The sequence below is a fragment of the Pipra filicauda genome, unplaced genomic scaffold, assembly GCF_003945595.2.
Source record: "Pipra filicauda isolate LSUMZ 115617 unplaced genomic scaffold, ASM394559v2 scaffold7_size6619720_pilon, whole genome shotgun sequence".
Classification (NCBI taxonomy): Eukaryota; Metazoa; Chordata; class Aves; order Passeriformes; family Pipridae; genus Pipra; species Pipra filicauda.
The window spans coordinates 6,026,246-6,047,634 of record NW_024104976.1 but is presented as its reverse complement, the minus strand read 5'-3'; the positions used below and the strand labels follow the sequence as shown (position 1 = coordinate 6,047,634).

General features: G+C 57.3%; 1 protein-coding gene across 1 annotated transcript; it reads left to right on the top strand.

The window, feature by feature from the left end:
* The first annotated feature begins 362 nt into the window (after window positions 1–362).
* On the top strand, window positions 363–20,283 carry SHF (Src homology 2 domain containing F). Its single transcript, XM_027741800.2, has 7 exons — window positions 363–971; window positions 8,067–8,196; window positions 9,269–9,478; window positions 11,022–11,159; window positions 14,034–14,205; window positions 14,483–14,602; window positions 17,598–20,283. The coding sequence occupies exons 1-7, from the start codon at window positions 501–503 to the stop codon at window positions 17,782–17,784; spliced, it is 1,428 nt and encodes a 475-aa protein (XP_027597601.1). The 5' UTR covers window positions 363–500; the 3' UTR covers window positions 17,785–20,283.
* Window positions 20,284–21,389: the final 1,106 nt, after the last annotated feature.

Sequence of the window (21,389 nt, the reverse complement as noted above, 5' to 3'; positions counted from 1 at the left end):
GCGGGTTTGCACCGCGGAGTTGGACTCGATAACCCTCGTGGGTCCCTTCCAGCTCAGGGCACACTGTGATTCCACGAGGGACCCTCTGTCGCCTCTACCTCGCCGGCCGCCTCCCCGGTGTCCCTTCTCCCGGCGCCGGGGGATGCCCCGGGGTGTCTGGGGGGCAGCGCCGGGGCCGGATCGCGCCCGAGGCCGCGCTGAGGGAGCCGAGAGCGCGGGGGGCGGCCCGGAGCGGCGGGGAGGGCCGAGCCGGCGCGGGCCGGGCGCGGCGGAAGGCGGCGGGGAGCGGGGCGGGCCCCGGGGGAGGCGGGCCGGGGAGGCCGGGCCGCGTTCAGGGCCGCGCCGGTCCGTGCCGGGGGGAGCGGGCGCGGGGCCGCGGCGCGGGCGGGGCGGGGGAGGCCCCGCACCCGGCGCTCCGGCAGGTGGCACTGGCCGCCTCCCCCGGCCGCCTCCCCCGCGGCCCCCCCGGCCCCGCCGCCGCGCTCAGTCCGCCGGCGCCGATGCTGCTGAGCGGAGCGGCCGGCTCGGAGCGCGGCGGCGGCGGCGGGGCGGGGGCCGGCGGGGCCCCGCAGTGCGTGGGCACCATGGCCCGCTGGCTCCGCGAGCACCTGGGCTTCCGCAGCGCCCGGCCCGCGCCCCCCGCGCCGCCCAAGCCCGACTACCGCGCCGGGCCGCCGCCGCAGCCGCCCCCGCCGCCCGGGGGCGCGGCCGAGCCGCTGGCCGCCGCCCAGCCCGACATCGTGGCGGCCTACCGGCTGCAGAAGGAGCGCGACTTCGAGGACCCCTACAGCGGCCCGCCACCCGCCGCCGCCGCCCCCGACGGGCCCCGCTACGTCTCGCCCAAGCACCGGCTCATCAAGGTGGAGGCGGTGGAGAAGGTGCCCGCCAGCCCCCCGCCGCCGCCGCTGGTGCCCGCCGCCCCCAGCTCACCCCCGGCCGGCCCCGAGCCGCCCGACGAGCCGCCGCAGGAGGTGAGTGACCGGGCATGGGCGCCCCGCCGCCCTCCCCGCGGTGTGCTGGCACGGGGGATGCCCTGGGTGACCCCGCCGTGAGGAGCCGAGCAGGACCCCCGGGGCAGGTGGAGCGCCCCGGTCACGGAGATGCCCTCGGTGGTCCTGCCAGACCCCTGGCACCCACAGTAAGGAGCAGGGTTAGGATCCTCGAGTACCAGAGGCGGGGGGGGGGGGTCACGGCCAGGCTCCGCGGGGCTCCCGTGCCGGGTCCCCCCGTGGCCCGGCAGCACAGACATGCCGGGCACACGTCAGCGGGGACGGGGACGGCCCCGGGTCCTCCTGCGGCTCCCTCGGGAGGCAGGTGGGAGCCCCATCAGGAAGCGCGCTCGCCGAGGGGCGAGAGCGCGGAGTTGTCGGCCACCTTCGCCCTCTCCTCGTGCCGTTTCTTTGCAGCCAAGTGCTTGGTGCTCTACGGAGGTGAAGACCTTCCAGCCTGGAAAGGCCCCGAGCGGCACAGGACCATCTGCGGTGGCCTCCGATGCTGGGGCCGATGCTCCTGGGCCTCCCAGCGCTCCGTGCCCGGCGGCGCGGGTCTCCCTGTGCCCCCGTGCCCGGCGTGCCCGTGCCAGCGGCGGCGGCCGAGCCCTCTGAGCTGCCGAGCTGCTTTGTCAGGGAGCCTCAGCGCCTCTTTGTCTGCCGCCTCTCCGCCGGCTGCTCCGGGGCGAGAGCAGAGCCTGGCGCTCCCGGCGCTGGCAAGGAGGCGAGAAACATCCCCGGTGAGAGGCAAGAGACTGGGAGAAGACCCCCGTGGGGAGGCGGGCTGTTAGTGGCACAAGGACCTGGTGGAGGATAAACCCAGCCGGGGCTGCGGCCGTTGGTGCCGAACCTCTCTCCCTTGGCGGAGAGGCTGATGCGGGGACTGCGCAAATAAAGGCAGGAGGGGTAATTAGTGCCCGCTAGCGCTGCCGCCTGCAAGACGGGGCTTGTCAGGCGAACTCGACGGGATTGCAGATCTGGCTGGCTGGCGGAGGGAATGGTGGATACAGTCAGTGATCCCATCCGTGGCCCTGGTGAAATGAGCACCAAGCAAAATCTGCTCGGGAGTGTTTTAAGCAGATAGAAGAACTTGTTGCTGGTGGATCTCTGGAAGTTGCTCGTGCTGACTGATTGCTTTTTTGAGGTTTCCAGAGGGGCCCAGCAGAGCCCCCCTTTTGAGCTGTGTAAACTGGTTGCAGTGGGCAGCAGAGGAGGGGGAGGCTCTGGCAGCAGGGACCTGAGGTGCCACTGTGGTGCTGTGGTTTGCTGACTTGGAATGGTTTTTCCTTTGGAACAGGCATTGCAGGATCAGAGGGAGCAGGAGCGGGTGGTTGTCATAGGAAGGACTCAGGCTGTAATATGCAAAGGGGTGAGCAGGAGCTGCGGGAAGCAGGGACTGCTGACAGGTACAGCCAGGCTGTTTGGGCATCTGAAGGCTGGGCAGAATCTAGAAAGTTTAGAGAAAACTCAGAAGCGGGGATACATTTGGGGAAACCCTGCTAACAGCGCTGGGCTGAAGAAGATCCTTGATCTTGTCCAAGATAGATGGTGATTAGATTACTGCTGATCTCCCTCGTGCCTCTCTGGGGAAGAGGTTTCCTGGTATGTGATGGACATCCAGGCAGAACTCCAGAGGCTGGGTGAAGCTGGAGCGCTGATAGTGCTCTCCATTAAAATAGCTCCAATGCAGCTCTCCATTAAAATAGTTCCCCTGGAGGATCCAGGGAGCATCCACCACGTGGAGCATCTCTGTTGGGCTGATATGCCCGTTGCAGCTCCCATCTGCTGGCCTTGGTGCTGGGCTGAGTGGTGGGAGGGTTCCCCAGCTGCTCCAACGTCATGGCGGCTCTTCCTGGAGGTGGTGCAGGAGGATGGAGGTGCCTGCTGGAGGGTTACTGCTGCTTGTGACCCTTGCTTTTGGTGATTTCAAGGTGTTCTGGAGCAGGGAAGGGATGCTGGGGCTGGGCTGGAGCCTCTGCTGAGATGATGGTTGTGCAGGGGGATCAGTGCTCCCACGCCTAAGGAAGAGGCGGTGGGCACTGTTCCCTGCCTGCTGCAGGGACTGGGACTCCAGACCCACAGATGTGAGCTTTGGGTTGTGGCGAGGCTGGAGATGAAGGAGAAGTATAATTCTGGGTACAGGCGAGGCTGCTGGAGCAGAGAGGGTTTTTGTTAATGATTGATGGTGAAAATCACTCTAATAAAATGTGCAGTCCTCCTGAGTGGGGATGATGATGATGGACAGAAGTGGAAGGAGCAGCCACCATTTCCTGGTTTAGTGGTTTGGCTGAGGCTGTGTGGTTTGCAGTATGGGCACTGGGTTGAGGCTGGGGGCTGACCATGTTCCCTGGGAGCCCTGTGCCCGCTATAGCTGGCGTGACCCTTCAGGAGAATGGAAGACAGGGCAGGAACATCTTGGCAGTGGCATCCTTCCTGCCTGGGCTGCACGATGCTTCACTGCTGTAGCATGAGCCGGCACATCTTTCCACCTTGTGTGGGATCTGCAGCATCTTGTGGGGACACGTTAGAGTGAGCTCTGCAATGGCTCCTACTGCTCTCCAAACCCTGCTGGGCATGGTGGGGACCAGCACAGATCCTTCTCCATCTGCTTGGTCTGCCAGGCCCTTCCCCACAGAGTGGACAACGGACTGGCCCTGTGTGGTTCACCTGAGCCAGGTGGATGACCTGAAGGTGTCTTCTCTGCCTGTTTGGATTGGGCACAAGGAGCACTGGGGTGCTGTGGGGAAAGGTGCGAGGAGGGACCTTCTTGCATGTGGACACCTGAACCTCGGGCACAGCGTGCTTGAGGATGGTGTTGAGGATCTGCCTGGGGACATCTCTGTCCTGTGCCCGCCAGGACCGGTTGCTGCCGTTCTTGCTGTGAGCGCAGGGTCAGTGCCGTAGGGTGTGGGAACGGCCGGCCAGGAAGCTCCTGGGCGTGTGTCTTTCCTGTGAGAGCCTCCTTGAACTGAGTCATCTTACGCGATGCCAGTGCTGTCCACCCCCTGCTCCCTCCTCCCGTGCCACGAGTGCAGCCGTGGGCTCCCTGCCTGGCCCAGCCATGCCCCGTGGGCTGCGGACCAGACCCTTCTTGGAGATAGTGCTCTGTTTACTTTTGGGTTTGGCTTCAGCACCTACCGAAAGCCAAGCTGCCAGGTGTGTAAAACTGGGGGAATTTTGCACCTGATAGAATGAACTGAATTTGGTTAAACCCAGCAATCTCCTGAGGGGACCCCAAATGCGCTTTATGTCCAGGGCAAGAAACTTGTTTTTAAAGTGAAGGATCTCCCAAGATACTCTCTGGGAACCTCTTTATAGAGTGGAGCATCTTGTGGGGGCAGGTAGAATGTTTCTAGGCAAGATGGGGTGAAGAGCCCCAGCTCTGCCCTGGGATCTCGGTGTCTGAACTGTGAATGCTCTTGGAGAGCTGTGGTCTGTTGCCTTCACTGGTGGGCAGCGTTTTTACTGCAGCCATTTGCCAGAGCCCAGTGATGATCTGGTTATTCACCTTAATTTTCCTTTGATTTTCTTTTTTTTTCTTATTGTTGGCATAAATAATAGAGTGAGACTAGCCTCAGAACTGCAGCAGGGATCTGGATGTGCATTGCCATGGCAGATAGCGCTCTGGGCAGATAACACTCTATGGCAGATAACACATGGTTTGAAAAACACTCCTATGCTCAAGCAGGATGTGTGTCCAGATGCCAGCAGTGCCCAGCTGCTCCCTGAAGGACTAGTCTGCACCAAGAGCTGCCCTGGGGTGGTGGCTTTGCAGTCGGGCTTTTGCTTTGCACCCAAATTATTTCCAATCTCACAGAGCTTGTGCTGTGTATGAGCAGGCGATGCCTCCGTACCCAGGCGCTAGGATCAGCAGGTGGTCAGCAGCATCCTTTGTGACATGGAGCACGAGCAAAGCATGGAAATGCCTGGCCTTTGTCCGAAGTGGAGGAGCCTGGGGCACCCTGGGAGCTGCCCTGCCAGCAGCTGTGGCCTTCTCCTGCACTGGGGAGCAGCTGTGTGTCCTATGGCTGCTGCTGAGAGCCGTGCATGCTTAGGAAATGTCAGAGATGCAGTTTCCTGGGCAACCCTAATTCGGCTCCACGTGCAAGGGCATTAGGATGCACCCAGCAATGGTGTGATCCCTGCTGTTTACCTCGTTCCTGGCACTGGCTGGAGCCTCCAACCCCTCAGCCTTGGGGCTCACGGTAGCAGTTCTTGTGTGCTTGCTTGTGCATACCAAGGTTGTGATGCTCCTGGAGACAGGAATTGCCTCCCCACCTTTTCTGTGGCTTTTTGCTGTAATATCTGACCATTTAAAAAACAGGTGGGTTTATGTTCTCAGCATGCTACAGTTGGGAGACCTCACTCCTATGAAGTGGCATCCTTGAGGCAGTGAGCCATTTGCTCTGGGTCCAACCTAAGCCCAGCAAACCACATCCTCTGCCTGCAGAGCCTGTATAGTCTCTCTGAGTGCCTCTGCACTCCTCTGTGAGCAAAATATCCAGTTTTAGGGGTCTTGACAGAGACCTGTTAGGATTCTCTACCATCTTCTGCTTTCTAGACCTGGAGGCATCTGAGTGGGGGCCACTCTGTGAGCTAGCTGAAGCTTATGTGTTCCTCTTCTGAGAAGCCAGACCCAAATGCTGAAGGAATATGCTTGGAAATAAGGTTGGGCTTGATGATCTTGGAGGACTTTTCCAACCTTAATGATTCTCTGACAGAGCAACTACTGCAAGCAGGGGAGCCTCTCAGGCTTGTCTTCCCTGAAGCTGCTCTGTGTGTATGGGGCAGAGAGAGGGTCCAGGACTGGCACCGGCAGCCAGCCAGGTCTAGCAAAATGCATCTAGGAACACGGGGTTCATGGCAGGTTTGAATGTGGGCAGGTTGGGCTTGGGGCTGGAGGAATGGACAGCTAACCCCTTTTTGAGCCCAGAAGGGTCAACAAATCGCATTTCACAGCCCCCAGCATGCTCGAAGCCATGAGAGCTCTCTGCAAAGGGTGAGTGTTGGGCATGGTCCTGCCTGTTTGCCTGCCTTGCCTATTGAGCCATTTTAGGGGATTTGTGTGTGTAAGGAGGCTGGGGCTCGCTACATGAGCTCACTTGACACGAGCATCTGTGTGAAGGTACTGTCACTGGCACTGGACTGTGCTCCACAGATGTGGTGCAGCGAGAACCTCTTTGCAGCTTTTGAGGCGTGGGAGCAGCCCATGGGATCTCCCAGGTGTTTGGAACAGCACTGCTGATCTGCCCTTGGGATCTCACAGGCAGCAGGTGGGAACCAGGTCCTGGTGACCAAGCAGCTGCAAAAGTCACCAGCAGCTTGCATTTCCCTGGGGGGGCTTTGCCCTGGTGGTAACAAGCAAAGGGCTGCAGCCCCCTGGGCTTGGTGTTGCCCCTTGGTGTCCCTGGTGCTTGGCAGGGCCTGAGCGATGCCACGTCGTCCCTTGGATGATGAAGGTGAGAGCAGATTGCAAAGCCAGGGGCCTGGTGCCTCGCTGGCACCAGGCTGCGGCTCGGGTAGAGCTGGTGCCCCTAGCAGCTGTCTGTCCTGCTGCTGCCTTGCCAAGAGGTGAGAGCATCTGCTGCCCCCCCTTTCTGCTTGCCCGGGGTGGCTGTGAGCCCTGTGGCTGGCGAGGTGTGCTCTGGGGATGATCTGCTTGCTCGTGCCCTGGTATGGAGGGACCAGATTTGGAGGGCTGACTCAGGTCCCCACTGCATTGGCTGCCCAGGGAACTGGGATGTTTAGGGAGGAGGTGGTGAGCCGGGCACAGAGAACCATGTTCCTCCTGTAGCTCATAGGGATGTGAAGGCTCGGGGCTGCATGGAGGTGTTTACAGCTCCAGTTCCTGTTCCCTTTTCCTGCTGGGTTTTGCTGCTACAGGCTATTGTTGGGCGTTTTGCACAGGAAGGAGGGAGAAGTGTTTTGTTTTAAGCCGATTATTGGAGCTGCAGAGGAATGTGTGAGCAGCCTTGATCTCCAAGGCTGTCCAGGAGCAGGGGCAGCATGGCAGTGAGGATGGAGCCTGGCACCAAGTGGTAATCCCACCAGCCGCCAGGCCAGTTTGGGACATTGATTGTTACTGTGAGACATCTGCATAGCCTGTGTTGTGGTAACAAAGGCTGGGGCTTTGCATCCGAGTGGACAAGGTGCTTGGGTGCACTTGGATGCTGTTGGAAGTATTGCCTGGCCCCATCTTGGGAGCAGGCTTTGGGGCTGGAGGTGGGATGTACAGCTCCAGGCTTCTTGTGGACTGCAGCATCATGTGATGGGGTGCCCTGGCCGGCAAGCTGCTGAGATACTGGAGCAGACATGTGGCTCCAGTGCTGGAAGGGATTGAGCTGTGGGACGTACTGCATGTCCTACTGCAGGATTGTCTCCTTTCCACTAGAAAGTGCAGACCTTGGGAATTCTGTGCCATCCCTGTGATATGGCACTTGAGAGGCTCCTGGTCCTGCTTTCCAGAGGAAAGCCCTGTCTTGTGTTATTTGGGGCGCATCTGGGGATGGTGCAGGGGCCTGGGAAGGAGCGGAGAGGAAGCTATAAGCTGTTCTTAGCCCTTTTGTCAGAAAACCTCTTCAAACATGCCCACAGGCACCCTGGAAAACAACCGGTGAGTTCCCAGTCGTGCCAGTGCCAGCTGACGCCCCTGTTCTGGGATCTGTGCCCCTGCTCCACCTTGGGAGAGGAAACGTGGCTGTGTGCACGGAGAGATCTGTGTGCTGTGGGGGTACGGCCCTGCCAGCAGCCCTGTGCCACACCGGGACCCAGCCGGGTGTCTTCGTGGGCACTGTGAGTGCTGAGCCCCATCGTGAGGGAGGGGGCCAGGCCGCCTTCTGCTCTGCTTGGCTCCATCCCAGCTTTTGGGACAAAGGCTGGAGCATTTCCATGGCCGAGTGCCGGTGCCTGGAAAGCTGTCAGCTGCCAGCACCTGCTCTGGGGGCTGCCATGATGCAGGTTTGGGCTCCTGGCAGCCACTCTGGCTGCTGCTAGCAGAGCTCATGGTGAGCTCCCTCCCCCCCCCCCAGAAAAGGCAGGGACTGCCCTAACCTTTCTCCTACCCTTCCCCTTTTCCAGCTGGCTGTCCTGGAGGACTACGCAGATCCCTTCGATGCGGCGCAGGTGGCAGGTAGCCAGACAGGGCTGGAGAAGGTGACTGAGAATGATGGATATATGGAGCCATATGAAGCCCAGAAGATGATGGCTGGTAAGGTGGAAGGCTCCATGCAAGGGCCGCTCTTTGCACCTCTCTTTGGTCGTGCAAACTCCCTCAGTTTAGTTGTCACTGTACTCTGTTCCTTGCAGCCTGTGACAGCACCAGGTCTCCCAGATAAGGCAAACCTGGGCGATCACTGTGATGGGGAACAGCTACTTTGTAGGCAGATTTTCCCATTTTTATCCATGTGCATTGGGTTTGACAGAGCCAGAGCACTCAAAGGCTGCCTGGGCCACACAGGCACATCTCTCTCTCCCTGCGATGCTGCCCCCTGAGACCCCACTTGCCAGGCTGAGCCAGGAGAGACCTGACATTCCATGCATCTAGCTTAAAACTAAGATGGATATGGGAGCTATTTAATTCTGTTAGGACTGGGCCAGAGCATGCTGTGTCTGCCGCAACAGCAGGGTCCCCAGTGGGCCTGTTTGGGGCTGGGAAGGCAGTGAGGTGGGAGCATGTGCTCCTGAAGGCAGTGCTCAGGATCACCATGCTGGCTCATGTGTTCCAGGCTCTGCTCAAGCACAGGCTCTGGCTCTGCTTTGCAGCTCTGTGGTTTTCCTGGAGCAAGTGGTTTCTGGAAAGCTCATGTGGCTTTTTGGAGTAGACCATTGTATTTCTTGGAAAAATCAGCAAGCAGTGGAAAGGCTGCTTGTGCCTGTGGAAGAGACTTTGTTTTGCATGAGGGAAGGGTGTTTTATTAAACCAGCCACACTCCCCTGGGTGTCCAGGGGAGAAACCCAACCTAGCTGCTTGCAGGAAATCAGGCTCTGGGATGCTCTGTCCCCATGGATCCTGCTTTGCAGGGCTGCCCAGGGGTTAGAATGATGATGTACTATGGAGATCTTAGTACTGTGAACTGCTCAGGCCCTGGCTGCCCAACAGCTCCCCTGCTTTTGGCAGGTGCTTGCTGAAGGTTTGGGGGGGGTCTTGTCTATCACTGGCACTCCCTATCCCATTTCACCTCTGGGTGACATTGAGCCCTGTCATTTAGCTGGGCTTCAGGGACTGTGGCCAGGCTGTGTTGAACAGAAAGCTCATAGTCTTTTCCCTCTTCTACTGCCAGAGATCCGCCAGAAGGGCTTACGGGAGGCTCCTGCCCGGCCGCTGCACCTCTACGACACTCCCTACGAGCCTGTGCTGGACATGGACAGTGAGCGCCCGGCCTGCCCCAGGCCCAGGGAGTCCCGGCTGCCCGAGGACGACGAGCGGCCACCAGAGGAGTATGACCAGCCCTGGGAGTGGAAGAAGGAGCGGATCTCCAAAGCCTTCGCAGGTGAGTGATGGGAGCAGCCATAAAGCAACCAGCACTTTTTGTGAAGCTGGATTCTTGGGGTTCCTTCATCTTCTGGGGATCAGTAGTGTTGGCGTCTGTATTTCTGTGGCCCAGAGAGTGCTTGTGCACTTGCAGAAGCTGTTTCTCTGAGCAGGGAGCCAGGCTGGGCAGAGTGATGGATAGGACTGCCTTGGCTCCCTTTGCCTCTTCCCTGCCCTGACTGATCACAGCCTCTGGTGCAAGTTAACACCCCCAACCTTGGATTGCAGGGGAGAGGCTCGGCCCTGGGCTCAAGCAGATCCCTCCTTCTTGGGAGCGGGATCATCCCCAAGGAGCCTTCGGCCAGGCTTTGTCCAGCCTCCCTGACCTATTTATCCGTGCTGCGGGATCGATTGTGTTTGTGTTTGGTAATGAGGAAATCCATGCTGTGCATTAGTGCTGGCTCCTCCACCGGTGCTGGCTAATTGCCACGCTCTTATCTAGGATGCATTTTAATTGCAGCATTGTGTGTCTGCTGCAGCTGGCGTGCAGGGCGCTCGGACTGGCAGCGCTGTGTGGAGATGCTGGCAGAGAGAGATGTGGAGATTTGGGCTCGAGGAGTGGTTCACCTTTTGGGTTTGAGCACTGCAAGCTGGAGATGTGTGTTCTGGGTTCAATGGCACAGTGTCTACTTGTTCCTGGGGTCACTGTGCCAAGGATTCGGCTTGTTGGGCTCCATCACAGAACATGGTGCCCTGCTGGGCTGGGTTTGTGCTGAGGTGTCTATGCTCTAGATCTGGCCAGATGAGCCACCTTGCTCCATGTCCCTGGGTGGAAGCGGTGTGTTCTCAGGTCTGGCTCACATGTGGATGCACATGAGCACTGCCCAGGGCGCTTCAGGCCTTGCTCTGAGTCCCGAGGGAATCAGGTTTCCATGCCCTAGGCCATGTTGGGACCTGCTGCCTGTTTTTTCCTGAAGCCAGAGCAGGTCCTGCTGTATCTTGGAGGATATTTTTCCCCTCCTGTGATGCCAAAATCTCTCTGCTGACCCATTCCCCCTTTGGGGGGACCCCTGGGACCTCTGCTGGTGGACATTTGGTACCGGAACAAGACTGCAACCCATTGGTGCCTGGCAGGGAAATGTGGATCCTGTAGGTGGCTGGGAAGCCCCCAGGGCAAGATGAATGCATGGGCAGGACAGATGGCAATGGGATGTTTGGCCAAGGTCCCTCTGAGGGACATGTATGTGTAACGGGGTGATCACAGCCTCCCCCACACCCCAGAGAGGATTGGCTGGAAAAGCTGATGGAGGAGCAGGGTCTCTCCATCAGGAATGTGCCCTGCCTCAGGCCTGTTCCGACTTGGTGCTGTGAAGGGGATGAGACGGCCAAGCTAACATGAGGCTCCTGGGAATTTAGTCCTCAAGTCTTTCCCCCAACAACTGCTCTCTTTCTCCATGGGCCCTCTGGTGTTGCTGATGGTTTTTTCTAAGCCCTTTCTTTCTCTCTTTCTCTTTCTCTTTCTCTCTCTTTCTCACCCCCGCCCCCTCCTGCCCCCAATCCAGTTGAAATCAAGGTCATTAAAGACCTGCCATGGCCCCCGCCGGTGGGACAGCTGGACAGCGGTGAAAGCCCCCCGGATGGCGAGGCCGGTGCCCCCGTCCCTCCGCAGCACGGCCAGCACAGCTATGAAGACGCCAATGGTGGGTCTTGCGTGACAGGGGGGTGTCCGGGGGGGCTACGCTGGCACTTGCTGTGACCCTGCCTCGCTGCCACGCCTCAGGGCTTGCCCAGGGCACTGCCAGACACCCACCCTCCTCCTCTGACCTCCCCCAGCCCCTCCTGGCCCCTTCAGTTGTCCTGTGCTGGACACCAGACATTTGTCCTCGCCTCTCCTGCACCTTCTCCAGCTTTACTGTGCCTCTTTGCTTGCAGCAGGAGATTATTTGGTGGCAGAGTTAGTACCGTCTCTTTTGTTCTCCCCTCTTTGCCTCCAAATTCGCAATGTTTGATGGCTGCCTTTATGGTTGTCTCGACAACTGTTCTGAGCATTTAGCTGATGTTTTCTTGCAACTCATAATGCCCAGGTCCCTTACAGGTGTGCTAGCAGCTAATTCAGGTCCCAGCGCACTGAAGTTGGGGCTGTTTTTTTCCCTCTTCATCATTTAGCGCTGCTCTGTTTCCTCTGCTGTTTTATTACCTTGCTGCTCAGTGGCAGGAGGTCCCTCTGGATTCTCCGCTCTCGCTTTTGCTATCCTGAGCAGCCAAATCTCCCAGGTACACTTTGTCATCTCAGGTTTGCCTTGTTGTGAAGGCTTTTTTGTGTGTGCCGAGCACAGAGCCCCTAGGCAAATCCCCCTTGGACACTGCCAGCAGTCTCGCTTATGAAAGCCAAATATTGCTGCTTGCCTTTTAACCCTTTATTAATATTTTAAGGACCTCGCTCTTATGCTGTGGTAGATTAGGATTTTGCCAAGAGCATTAGGTGGGGGCAGTGTGCTGAAAGGCACGACGGGGTTGTTACCGGGGGGAGCTGGGACACGAGGCGTGCCGTTCCTCTGCAGCAGCAGCGTGCCGTGCCTGCCCATGCGTCACTAACGCTGTCCTGGTGGGCACTGCGACGTGCCAGGTGCGGATGGCTGATTTCCTTATCTGCAGTTACCCAGATCTCTGCAGAGCTTTGTAGAATAAAACCAGTGTGGCTTTTGCTGCCTCCCAGGTGGGTTTGAGCATGAGGCTGCAGGTGACAGCTGATTTTGCTGCTGATAGTAGGGACACTCCAGAGCGAAGTGACTGCTCTGCCACGGCTGTGTTGGGTATTTCCCTAATCTGTAGGGATGCTGCAGGCTGAGATCAGTCCTGAACAAGAAAGGTCTTGGCAGGTGGGAACTTCCTGATTCTCTTCCTGCAATGACTGCAGGTGTCAAGAAAAATTAATCTCTTTGCTATGCAGCCTCTTCTCTTCCCCTGTCATTTATTATCCCCACAGTCACTCTGATGTGCATCTTGCTCCTGATGAACACATCAGTTTGTCGTTTTTCCTGAGTTTAGCAACACAGAGTCTCTTTTTTTTTTCCCCTGACTTGCCTTGCTTTGTTGTGTTAAGTTTATCTTGCCAGAGTTTTGTCTCATTTTCTACTTCCCCTGTCTGGGGGTGACTTGAACGTCTTGAAGGATGTCTTCTTCCTCCTAAGGGCTTGTTTTTAATATCCTGTTTAATCATGCACATGCTTCTGCCTCCCTCTGACAGGTGCAATGCATTTCTTCTGAGCCTGTAACGCAATGACTTTGTGCCGCCAGCGAACACTTGGGCTGTTTGATTGTCTGACTTTTTAACGATTGCCCCAATTTTTTAAGGTGATGAGTTGAAATTGAAGCCAGGGTGTGATGTACGAGGGTGAATGTGGCCTGCGAAAAGCCAGAGCACTGCAGAGGCAGTGCTTGTCAAGGCTTAATGTTGGACACCACCTCCTCCCTGAGCTGCTGCTCAGGGGGGTTTAAGCCGTGCTAAGCTGCAGAGGATTTTGACTGGGTTTGCTTTTGGCTGCCTTCCCCTCCTCGCAGAGCTGAGGGGTGGAGTCCTGCTCACGTGCGTGGGGCCCAAACAGCCACCCTAGAAGATGCCCTGCTAGATGCCCTGCTAGAAAGGAAAACATCCCTCTTGGGGTATTTTTTACCTCTCCCTCCAGCAGCCAGGAAGCATGGTGAGGAGGGAAGTTGTCCAGTCTGGGACATCCCAGTTGTCCTGGGAGCTGCAGCTCCTGGTCTCGGCCACCTGCAGTGTGACTGTGCCGCTACAGCATCAGCCCCCCGCAGCCCCACACCGAGGCAGCTCTGCCCGATCGATAAGTAATTTGTGCGAGGGGGCTGGTGGTGCCGGGGAGCAATAATGAACTCTCGTGAGGAGGGAGAAACAATATTGTTAATGCTGAAATCATCCTGTGTGGAAATAACAGGCAGCGGGCGGCTGGTCCCCAGGGCACGGCTCGGTCAGTCCCTTGTGCTTGCTGGCACTGGTGCGCAGGGGCCGTGGCTGGGCTGGTGCCAGGCAGATGGCTGCATCAGGGAGGTACCTGCAGTCAAAATATCCCCTTCCCACCTCAAGGAATTGTTTTCTCACCCCAGCTTTACTTGTGCCAGCAGAAACGTGTCCATCGGTTCCAAACCGTCTGCTCCCTTTAGCTCCATCTATCCCCTCCTCTTTTTTTTTTTAACTTAATTTTTCCCCCCAAGATTGGGGAGCCTCTCCTTGCTGCATCTCACTTAATTCTGTGCCGCAGCTGCTGAATCTATGGTTGCATTAGCAAAACCTCCTGAGCTTTTGAGACCTCCCTGGAAATATTTTTCCATGGGCTCAGACCCTGGCCCCAGGCTTGGTGTGGTGGGCACCCAGCCTGGGCACTGCAGTGAGTAGCAGCCCAAGAGCTGCCCTTCCCTTGCTTAGAACAAGTGGATGGGGCAGCATGAGGGAATCCAGTGTGATGTAAAGTGTCTCTGGCTCTTCCCTCAGGGGGAAAGCTGGGACCCGGCCTGTCTGCCTGTTCCTGCCCCAGCCGTGACACGGGTCTGTCTTGCAGGTCCGTCGGAGGGGCTGGGCTACGGCCGCACCTCGCCCTGCAGGGAGGAGAAGGCCAGGGCTGCCCTCAGACACGGCCCCAGCAGCCTCAAGAGCACGAAGACGCTGATGGCTGAGCCCGGCCCCTTTGTCGGGGAGAGGATTGACCCTGCCCTACCCCTGGAGAGCCAGTGGTGAGTCCTGCCTGCCCCAAGTGGCTGCCTGACCCCTCCACCTGCCTCATGGATCCCTGTGGATCCATGAGGAGCCCTTGGGGAGACCTGCTTCTTCCTTTCGTCCCCGGCCCCACATTTCTGCCTGTTTGTCTCTGCCCCTTGTCCCCCAACCCCGGTGGTGCCCCCCCATCCCGCTCTGTCCCCGGAGTGCTGGCATTGCTGCTTTCCCAGGGCAGAGCCCTTCCTAGGGTGTCTGCTCTGTACCTGGCACAGCTGATCCCTCTCCCCGCTCCAGCTGGTACCACGGGGCCATCAGCCGGACGGACGCGGAGACGCTGCTGAGGCTGTGCAAGGAGGCCAGTTACCTGGTGCGCAACAGCGAGACCAGCAAGAACGACTTCTCCCTCTCCTTGAAGTGAGTGAGCAGGGGCTGGGGGGTCGTGGACCCACAGTAGGGGTGACCCAGTGCTGTGGGTTGGTGCCCCGAGTAAACTTGTGCCCATGCCGACTGAGTAACTCTCGACCACAAGTGGTCAGAAATGGGTGGAACATGAAGTCCACACTTTTCTGTGGTGTGGCACAGGCTTCTGTTTTGGTGTCTGGCAAAAGCATCTCTTGGGAAGGCTTGGAGATCTGGAGGCCCACTGCTCTTCCTTGGCAGTGCTAGTAATCCTTCAGATGGATCAAATGATCTGCCTCACTGCTCACTTGAATGTGTCTGGTTACCACTTTCAGCTCTGCCTTCTTGTTCCCCCTTTTTTTGTAGTTTAGTTTCATGGGAAAAGAGAGTTCGTGTGATCCTGCTGTAGATGGAAATGTGGGTACCCATCCCTGCCACCCCAGCCCACAGATTCATTGAAGCCATTGCTCAGCCTCATTGTAGAGAAGGGGGTTTTCCCTGCTCTGGTTTGCCAGCAGGGATACCCCATCCCCACAGCATGGCTTGGCTTCTGCTTGGGGTTTTCTGGGGGTTCTTCACATCTTCCCCAAGTTTTCCAGGTTCCCTGAATGCCAAAATTGCGTGAAGCATTGCTGCAGCTCCTCATCCAGCTCTTTCCTGGCTCCTGGGGCAGTGCAAACCCATGAAATCAAAGCTGTTACTGTCTGAAGATGATGATGGATGAGCAAATACCTTCTTGCCCTTCTGCTGGACAGCCATATTAGCTCTGTTCTGCCAGATGGGAAACAAGTATTTATGGAGCACTTCAGCCATCTCTGCCCAACAAGAGGCCTCGAATCCCTGTGCTTTTCTCAATATACTTTGAGTTTCCCCAGTGGTCTCTCTTACCTGCATTGTTCCCCAGGGGTTTTGGCCTCCCTGTTTATTTCCCACTGGCACAACTGTGAATTAGATTGCTCTGTCTCTCTCCACGTTTTTTTGTTTCACTCTTTTTGCTGCCTTTCACACCGAAACAGGGCAGAAGTTCCACTGAAAGTATTCTTTCTTCCTTCTGCACTCGGAGCTTTCAGATTAGCCAACAACCCTTTCCAGAAAAGCTCCCTCCTTTCCTTTTTTTTATGTCAGAATTTTTACTGATGTTTTAATTTTGAGCCATTTTGGAGCAACAGCTTCTTCTGGTTGATGAGCTGTATTTGAGGGTGCGAGAGGTGTCACCATCACCTTGTGAGTGGCATTAGCCAGCACGTGTGTTGGAGAGCCTGGGAGGTGATATTCCATCACCAAAGGTGGCTTTCCATCACCTCTCCACAGGCCAGTCACCCATTTCTTGGTGGTTTTTTGCTTACTTCTTGCCACCCATCCTTAGCCTTGTGGCAAAATGCTCCTCTCAGGTGGCTAGCACTGGCTGTGCAGCAATGTGCCACCTCCCCAGGGGACACTGCAGCCCATCCAGGAGCTACTTGGGCATTGCCTGTCCTTGCCCACAGCCTCGGGAGCAGAATTTTTACTCCACTGCCTTTCTCTGTAGAGTCTGTTCAAGGAAAATCCCCTGGGATGCTTTTTATATAGCTGTAAGCTGGCTGTCTGCAGCTCTATTTTTTTTTTCAACTTTTCTTTTTTTTTCCTTGAGTAAGGAGGCACAGCTGAGGAGATGGTCTGAAAAGAGCTCCTGATGCTGACCTGAAGCTCTTTTGTGCTGATTTAAAGAAAAATATGCACAAGAGAGAGCAGCAGGAGCAGGTCAGGCAGCCAGAAGGACTTAACCCTGCTGTGACAGTCTTGGCTGGTTCAGGCTAGGCAGCCCCACGCTGCCTGTCATGGACAGGGTTATGTCATTGCCTCAGATGCTTGGAGGATGATTCCCTCCTGGCTTGTGCCTCCATGAGAATGGCTGAGGCCACGCTGCAAAGGTGGGGTCCTTCCTTATGTCTCCAAGGTGCTCGGCAGGAGCAGCACTTGCCCCTTGCCCTGTCTGCTGGGGTTTGCAGAGTGTTCCCTCACGCTTCTCTCCAGGGGTGTGCTTTCCACATCCCTGAGCTCATGACAAAGACCTGTGGAGCGATTTGGGCAAAACACAACCGACATCACCTCTCCGTGGTCCGTGTGGCAGTGCTCTGGCTGGGGACACAGGATGTGGCCAGGCTATCACTTTTCCTTGGCCCCTGATGGGGGGCTGTGGCTGTCCCCTCTGCCATCCCCTGGGACAGCTGGCTCCTTGCTTCTGTCTCTAAATGGATTGCAAACCCATCCTGCTAATGCAGCCAGGCTGTCCATTACGGCCCATCTCCAGTCGGGGGGATGGGGCCGGGCTGTGCAGTGCTGGAAGCAGCTCAGCATCGCTGATGAGGCCCTGTCTGCTTTTAAGTCATCAATATTTTGCTGTAATGTGCATTCCAGACGCTGCAGACAGGCTGTGGCTCTCCTCGGAGACGCAAATTAATAGCAACAGGGCCATTAGCCCATCACTTGGAATCAGCGTTCATGGCAGGATCTGCCTGCACAGCCTGGTGTGGCTCGGTGCCCGTGCTGTGCCGGGAAATGGCCTCGCTACGCTGAGCGGGTTTTATGGAGCCTGCAGCAGTGGTGTGGGGAGGGGGAGCAAGGAGAAAATCCTTCGGCTGCTGGCCGAAGGAGAAAATCCTGGTTTGCCGCGGTGAGGCTGGAGATCTGTGAGCTGAAGGGGTCCTGTGTGAGCCAGGGCAGTTGCAAAAGGGACTTTTCCACATGTAAAGGGTGAAAGCTGCTACCTCTGTGTCAGCCTGCAGTGAGAGCTGCTGTTGGTCCTGCCCAGGTGATGCCCTCAGTTACCTGCCCACACACACCTACCCCAGCCTTGGCACCGTCCTTGCCCCCACATGGATCCCACACACCCCACTGCATGGGGACAGGAGCCAGCAGTGTCCCCCTCAGCTGCAGGGGCACGCTGCCTGTCTCAGGTAAGGGGGTCAGGAGCTGAGGGGAGGCTTGGGCCAGCTGTACCCCCTAACCCTACCTTGATCTGCCCTTGCAGGAGCAGCCAGGGTTTCATGCACATGAAACTGTCCCGGACCCAGGAGAACAAGTACGTGCTGGGTCAGCACAGCCCGCCCTTCGACAGCGTGCCGGAGATCATCCATCACTACGCCAGCCGCAAGCTGCCCATCAAGGGGGCCGAGCACATGTCCTTGCTTTACCCGGTGGCAATCCGTACCCTATAGTACTCACCCCCCACGAGCCAGGCTCGAGGCCGGGTGTACCCAAAACCAGCCCATGCGCAGGGCCGAGCGCTGCCATGCCGAGGATGGGCTCCGGACCGTCAGCCCACGAGCAGCTCGCTGGGCACGGCCGGTGCCGTTGGGGGATTGCTGCAGCCGGACCCCTCGTCCTGCTCTCTCGGAGGGCTCCCGTGCACTGGTTTGCCCACTGGCATGGCACCGGAGGGACCCCCTGTGCGAGGAGCTGAGTGGGGCTCGCCGGCTGCCCGCTGCGTGCGCCTGCCTCCAGGCAGAGCTCAGGACACAAGGACTGGAGCTGGGGCCTGGGAGACGCTGGGGAGGGGGGCAGTGTGTGCGAATACGGGGATAAATAATCCAGTAGCAGGCCTGAGGTGCCTCTGTGAGGGTGCCTGGCACTGCCCATGAGAGACAAAAGGGCTGTGGGCGAGGAGGCTGGTGGAGGCAAGCGGGGCCTGCCCGGGGCTAGCGAGGCGCAGGGGGCTGGGCAGGCTGGCCCTCGCCTGCACAGGTGCTCGGTACTCAATACCATCCTTTGCCAAATGTAAATAGAGACCAGCCTGGGCTGCGCATGCAGCACCACTGCCTAATAAAGCGGTGCATGGTCACCTCCTGCTCCACGGGGACTGTGCCCGCATCCCACCTCGAGTGGGGCAACTGTGTGGCAAAATGGCAGGGAGGGGCATTTTGTTACACAAAAGCTCTAAGTGAAGTGATTTTTCCTGTGCTTTTGCATGCACTGAGACCCTCTGTGCCTAAGCAATCAGCTGACTCCTCCGAGACACAGGGGACAAGGGTGGTCACGTCCTTGCGATGTCTTTGAGACCCTTCATGGGCAGTGATGAGCCAATTTTGGATATGCCTGTTACTCCCTATAGAAGGGGGTGCTCTTCAGGATCTTTTGGCTCCTTGTTTTCCTTCACCTGTTGTAAGTCTGAGGCAAAATCCCTGAATTTCACAGATTTCCTGATCTCTTCCTCTGAGTATTTACTGATTCCAGTCCTGTTCTTTGTCTTCCTGACACCTTGTCTTTGGGCCAGCTTGCTCCTCTTTTTTCTGGCTGAAGCTCTATCTGGTGTTCTTTACTGCTTCATGCATACCTTGCCTTTTAAACTTGTTCCTGGTGTTGCTCCTGTACCCACAAATATACATTTCCTCCATCCTTGCTTCAGCCTAAGCTTTATCCCACTGCTACTCCCCAGCAGCACATTCCCTTTCCTCTCTGCTCCCTGGATGGGGATGGCAGCTGCAAATTGCTCAGGCATCGGTGGGGTGAGTTAGCAGTGGCTTGATGAAGGCTTTGTGAAAAAGCATCATCCTCCTCTCTGCCTGCTGCCAGGAAGAAGCTGTCCCTGCTGGTTGCTGGAGGGGGACAGAGGTGATGGATGAGACCACAGGGACCTTGCGTGAGTGGGTGCTGCAGCCGCAGCAGGAATCCCGCTTGACAATCCAGGGCTCTGGGATATTCCAGGCTCGATTTGTAGCTGGAGGATGGCTGTCCTGGCTTGTCCTTCACAGTTTGGAGCTGCTGTGGGGACCATCGGGCATGGCCAGTGTGGTCTGTGAGTGCACCCCGCGGTTGAGAGCCTGCAGAGCTGTGGTGGCTTGTTCCAGGATGCCTCAGCCGCTACCACTCCTTAAAAGGCAGCGGATCGAGCTGGTTGGGCGCCTGGTGTCTCCTTACAGCCCACTTGGCTGCTGGCAGCCCTGGCTGCCTCCCTCCATCATCCCAGTGAGGCATTTTGTCCAGCAGGGACAGAGGTGACTCCAGCAGGAGGGTTTTTTCTCCCAGAGCCTGCAGGAAGGGCTGGAGATGCAGAAATCTTCAGAGATGCTCTTGGATGCCCTTGCTGCACTTAAAAGGTTTTGAGTGTCCTTTACCAGCCCCGCTGTGACGTGATGGCTCCAGTGAGGAGCTCATCCCAGAGGATCCTCTGCCTTCTCTGTGGCTGGGTAAGCAGAGGCTTCTCATGTCCGTGCAGCTGGGCAGTGGAGGCACAGGAGAGCCTCTCCATGTAGAGGGGGGCTTTTTCCTCGAGGAGCTGTGGCAGGGAGCAAACTGCCTGGCAGCCAGTGCTGGCTCTATTAGCGTGCTCACAGCCTTACAGTACAGTCCTGCCCCGGCAGCCTGGCTCCATTCCAGGAGTATCTGTGCCAGGCACAGGAATGAGAGGAGTGAGACTGTGTGCATTGCAGCAGCTCCCCAGAGCAGTCATGGACCCCAGAACTGCTCTGCAAGCTGGGCTGTGTGTCCAAGTGCTTCAGCAAAGCAGCTCTTGATCTTCACTGTGGGAATTGCATCCCTCCTCAGCCCTCTCTTCTCCAGGCTAAAGAAGTGAAACTCCTGAAGCATTTCCTTGTACAATATGTTCTCTGGCCTTGACCATCCTCACCAGGACTCTCTCCATGTACCTGGGGTCCAAAACTGGACAGAGTATCCAGGTGTGGCCTCACCAATGCCAAATAAAGGTAAATAACCCCTTCCTTTGTCTTGACCACCAAAAATAGATGACTCCAAGTCTGGGTGGTGCATTGCACCCTTGATGATGGGAGCTGAACAGCAGCTCCCCAGAAAAGTTGAATTTAATCTCTCTTATAAGGGTATTTTAGTGCTGCCTTTACCATCCTGTGACTGAAGTGAGTGTTGTGTGGGAGCGAGGTGGGTGAGGGCAGCCATCCAACAGGGCTAGAGAGGTGACAGGGATCCCCATTCATGAGGATGCTAATCTCCAACAGGGACAAGGGCCTGAGCAATCTGATGTGGCTTTGAGGTTAACCCTGTTGGGAACGTGAAGATTGACCAAAGGCCTTTGTTTGTAGCAATTCCCAATCCCCTTGTCCCAGCAATGCCCCGTGTCCTCCCAGCTGCCTCTGTTCTCTGTCCCTCCTCCCGGCAAGTGAAACAGCCCTGTCATTCATTGCCTGATCTCTAGTCTCTCACTAAGCTCTCCATAATCAGCGAGCTGGTTTAACATACTACAGGCCCCGGTAATGAAGGAAGGAAGTTTGTTTTCTAATTGGATTAGCACTGCTGGGAACATGCAGTGTCAGGGCTGAGCTGGCTCGTGCTGCTCTGACTGGGTGTGGGCCAGCTTGGAGCTGTGCTTCCCCTTGGACTTCCCTGACCAAAATCATGCTGAGAGGTCTGTATCCTATGAAGACAGGTTGAAAGAGTTGAGGCTGTTCAGCCTGGAGAGGAGAAGGCTCCATAGAGACCTTAGAGCCTCTTCCAGTGCCTATGGGGGCTCCCAAGAGAGCTGGAGAGCGACTTAGGACAAGGGCCTGGAGGGACAGGACAAGTGGGAGTGGCTTCCCACTGCCAGAGGGCAGGGTTAGATGGGACATTGGGAAGTAATTGTTGGCTGTGAGAGTGGTGAGGCCCTGGCCCAGGTTGGCCAGAGAAGCTGTGGCTGCGCATCCCTAGAAGTGTTCAACGCCAGGTTGGACGGGGCTTGGAGCAACCTGGGATAGTGGAAGGTGTCCCTGCCTATGGCAGGGGGGTGGAATGAGATGAGCTCTGAGGTCTCTTCCAACCCAAACTATTCTGTGCTTCTGTGAAAACATACAGTCGTGCAGGATGGAGGCAACCA

What these genes read in the sequence shown, in the direction of transcription:
- SHF (XM_027741800.2), top strand. Translation starts at nt 501, where the DNA reads ATGCTGCTGAGCGGAGCGGCCGGCTCGGAGCGCGGCGGCGGCGGCGGG. An exon ending in CCGACGAGCCGCCGCAGGAG is followed by an intron (nt 972 to 8,066) that starts GTGAGTGACCGG and finishes CCCCTTTTCCAG; the next exon opens with CTGGCTGTCCTGGAGGACTA. An exon ending in CAGCTATGAAGACGCCAATG is followed by an intron (nt 11,160 to 14,033) that starts GTGGGTCTTGCG and finishes TCTGTCTTGCAG; the next exon opens with GTCCGTCGGAGGGGCTGGGC.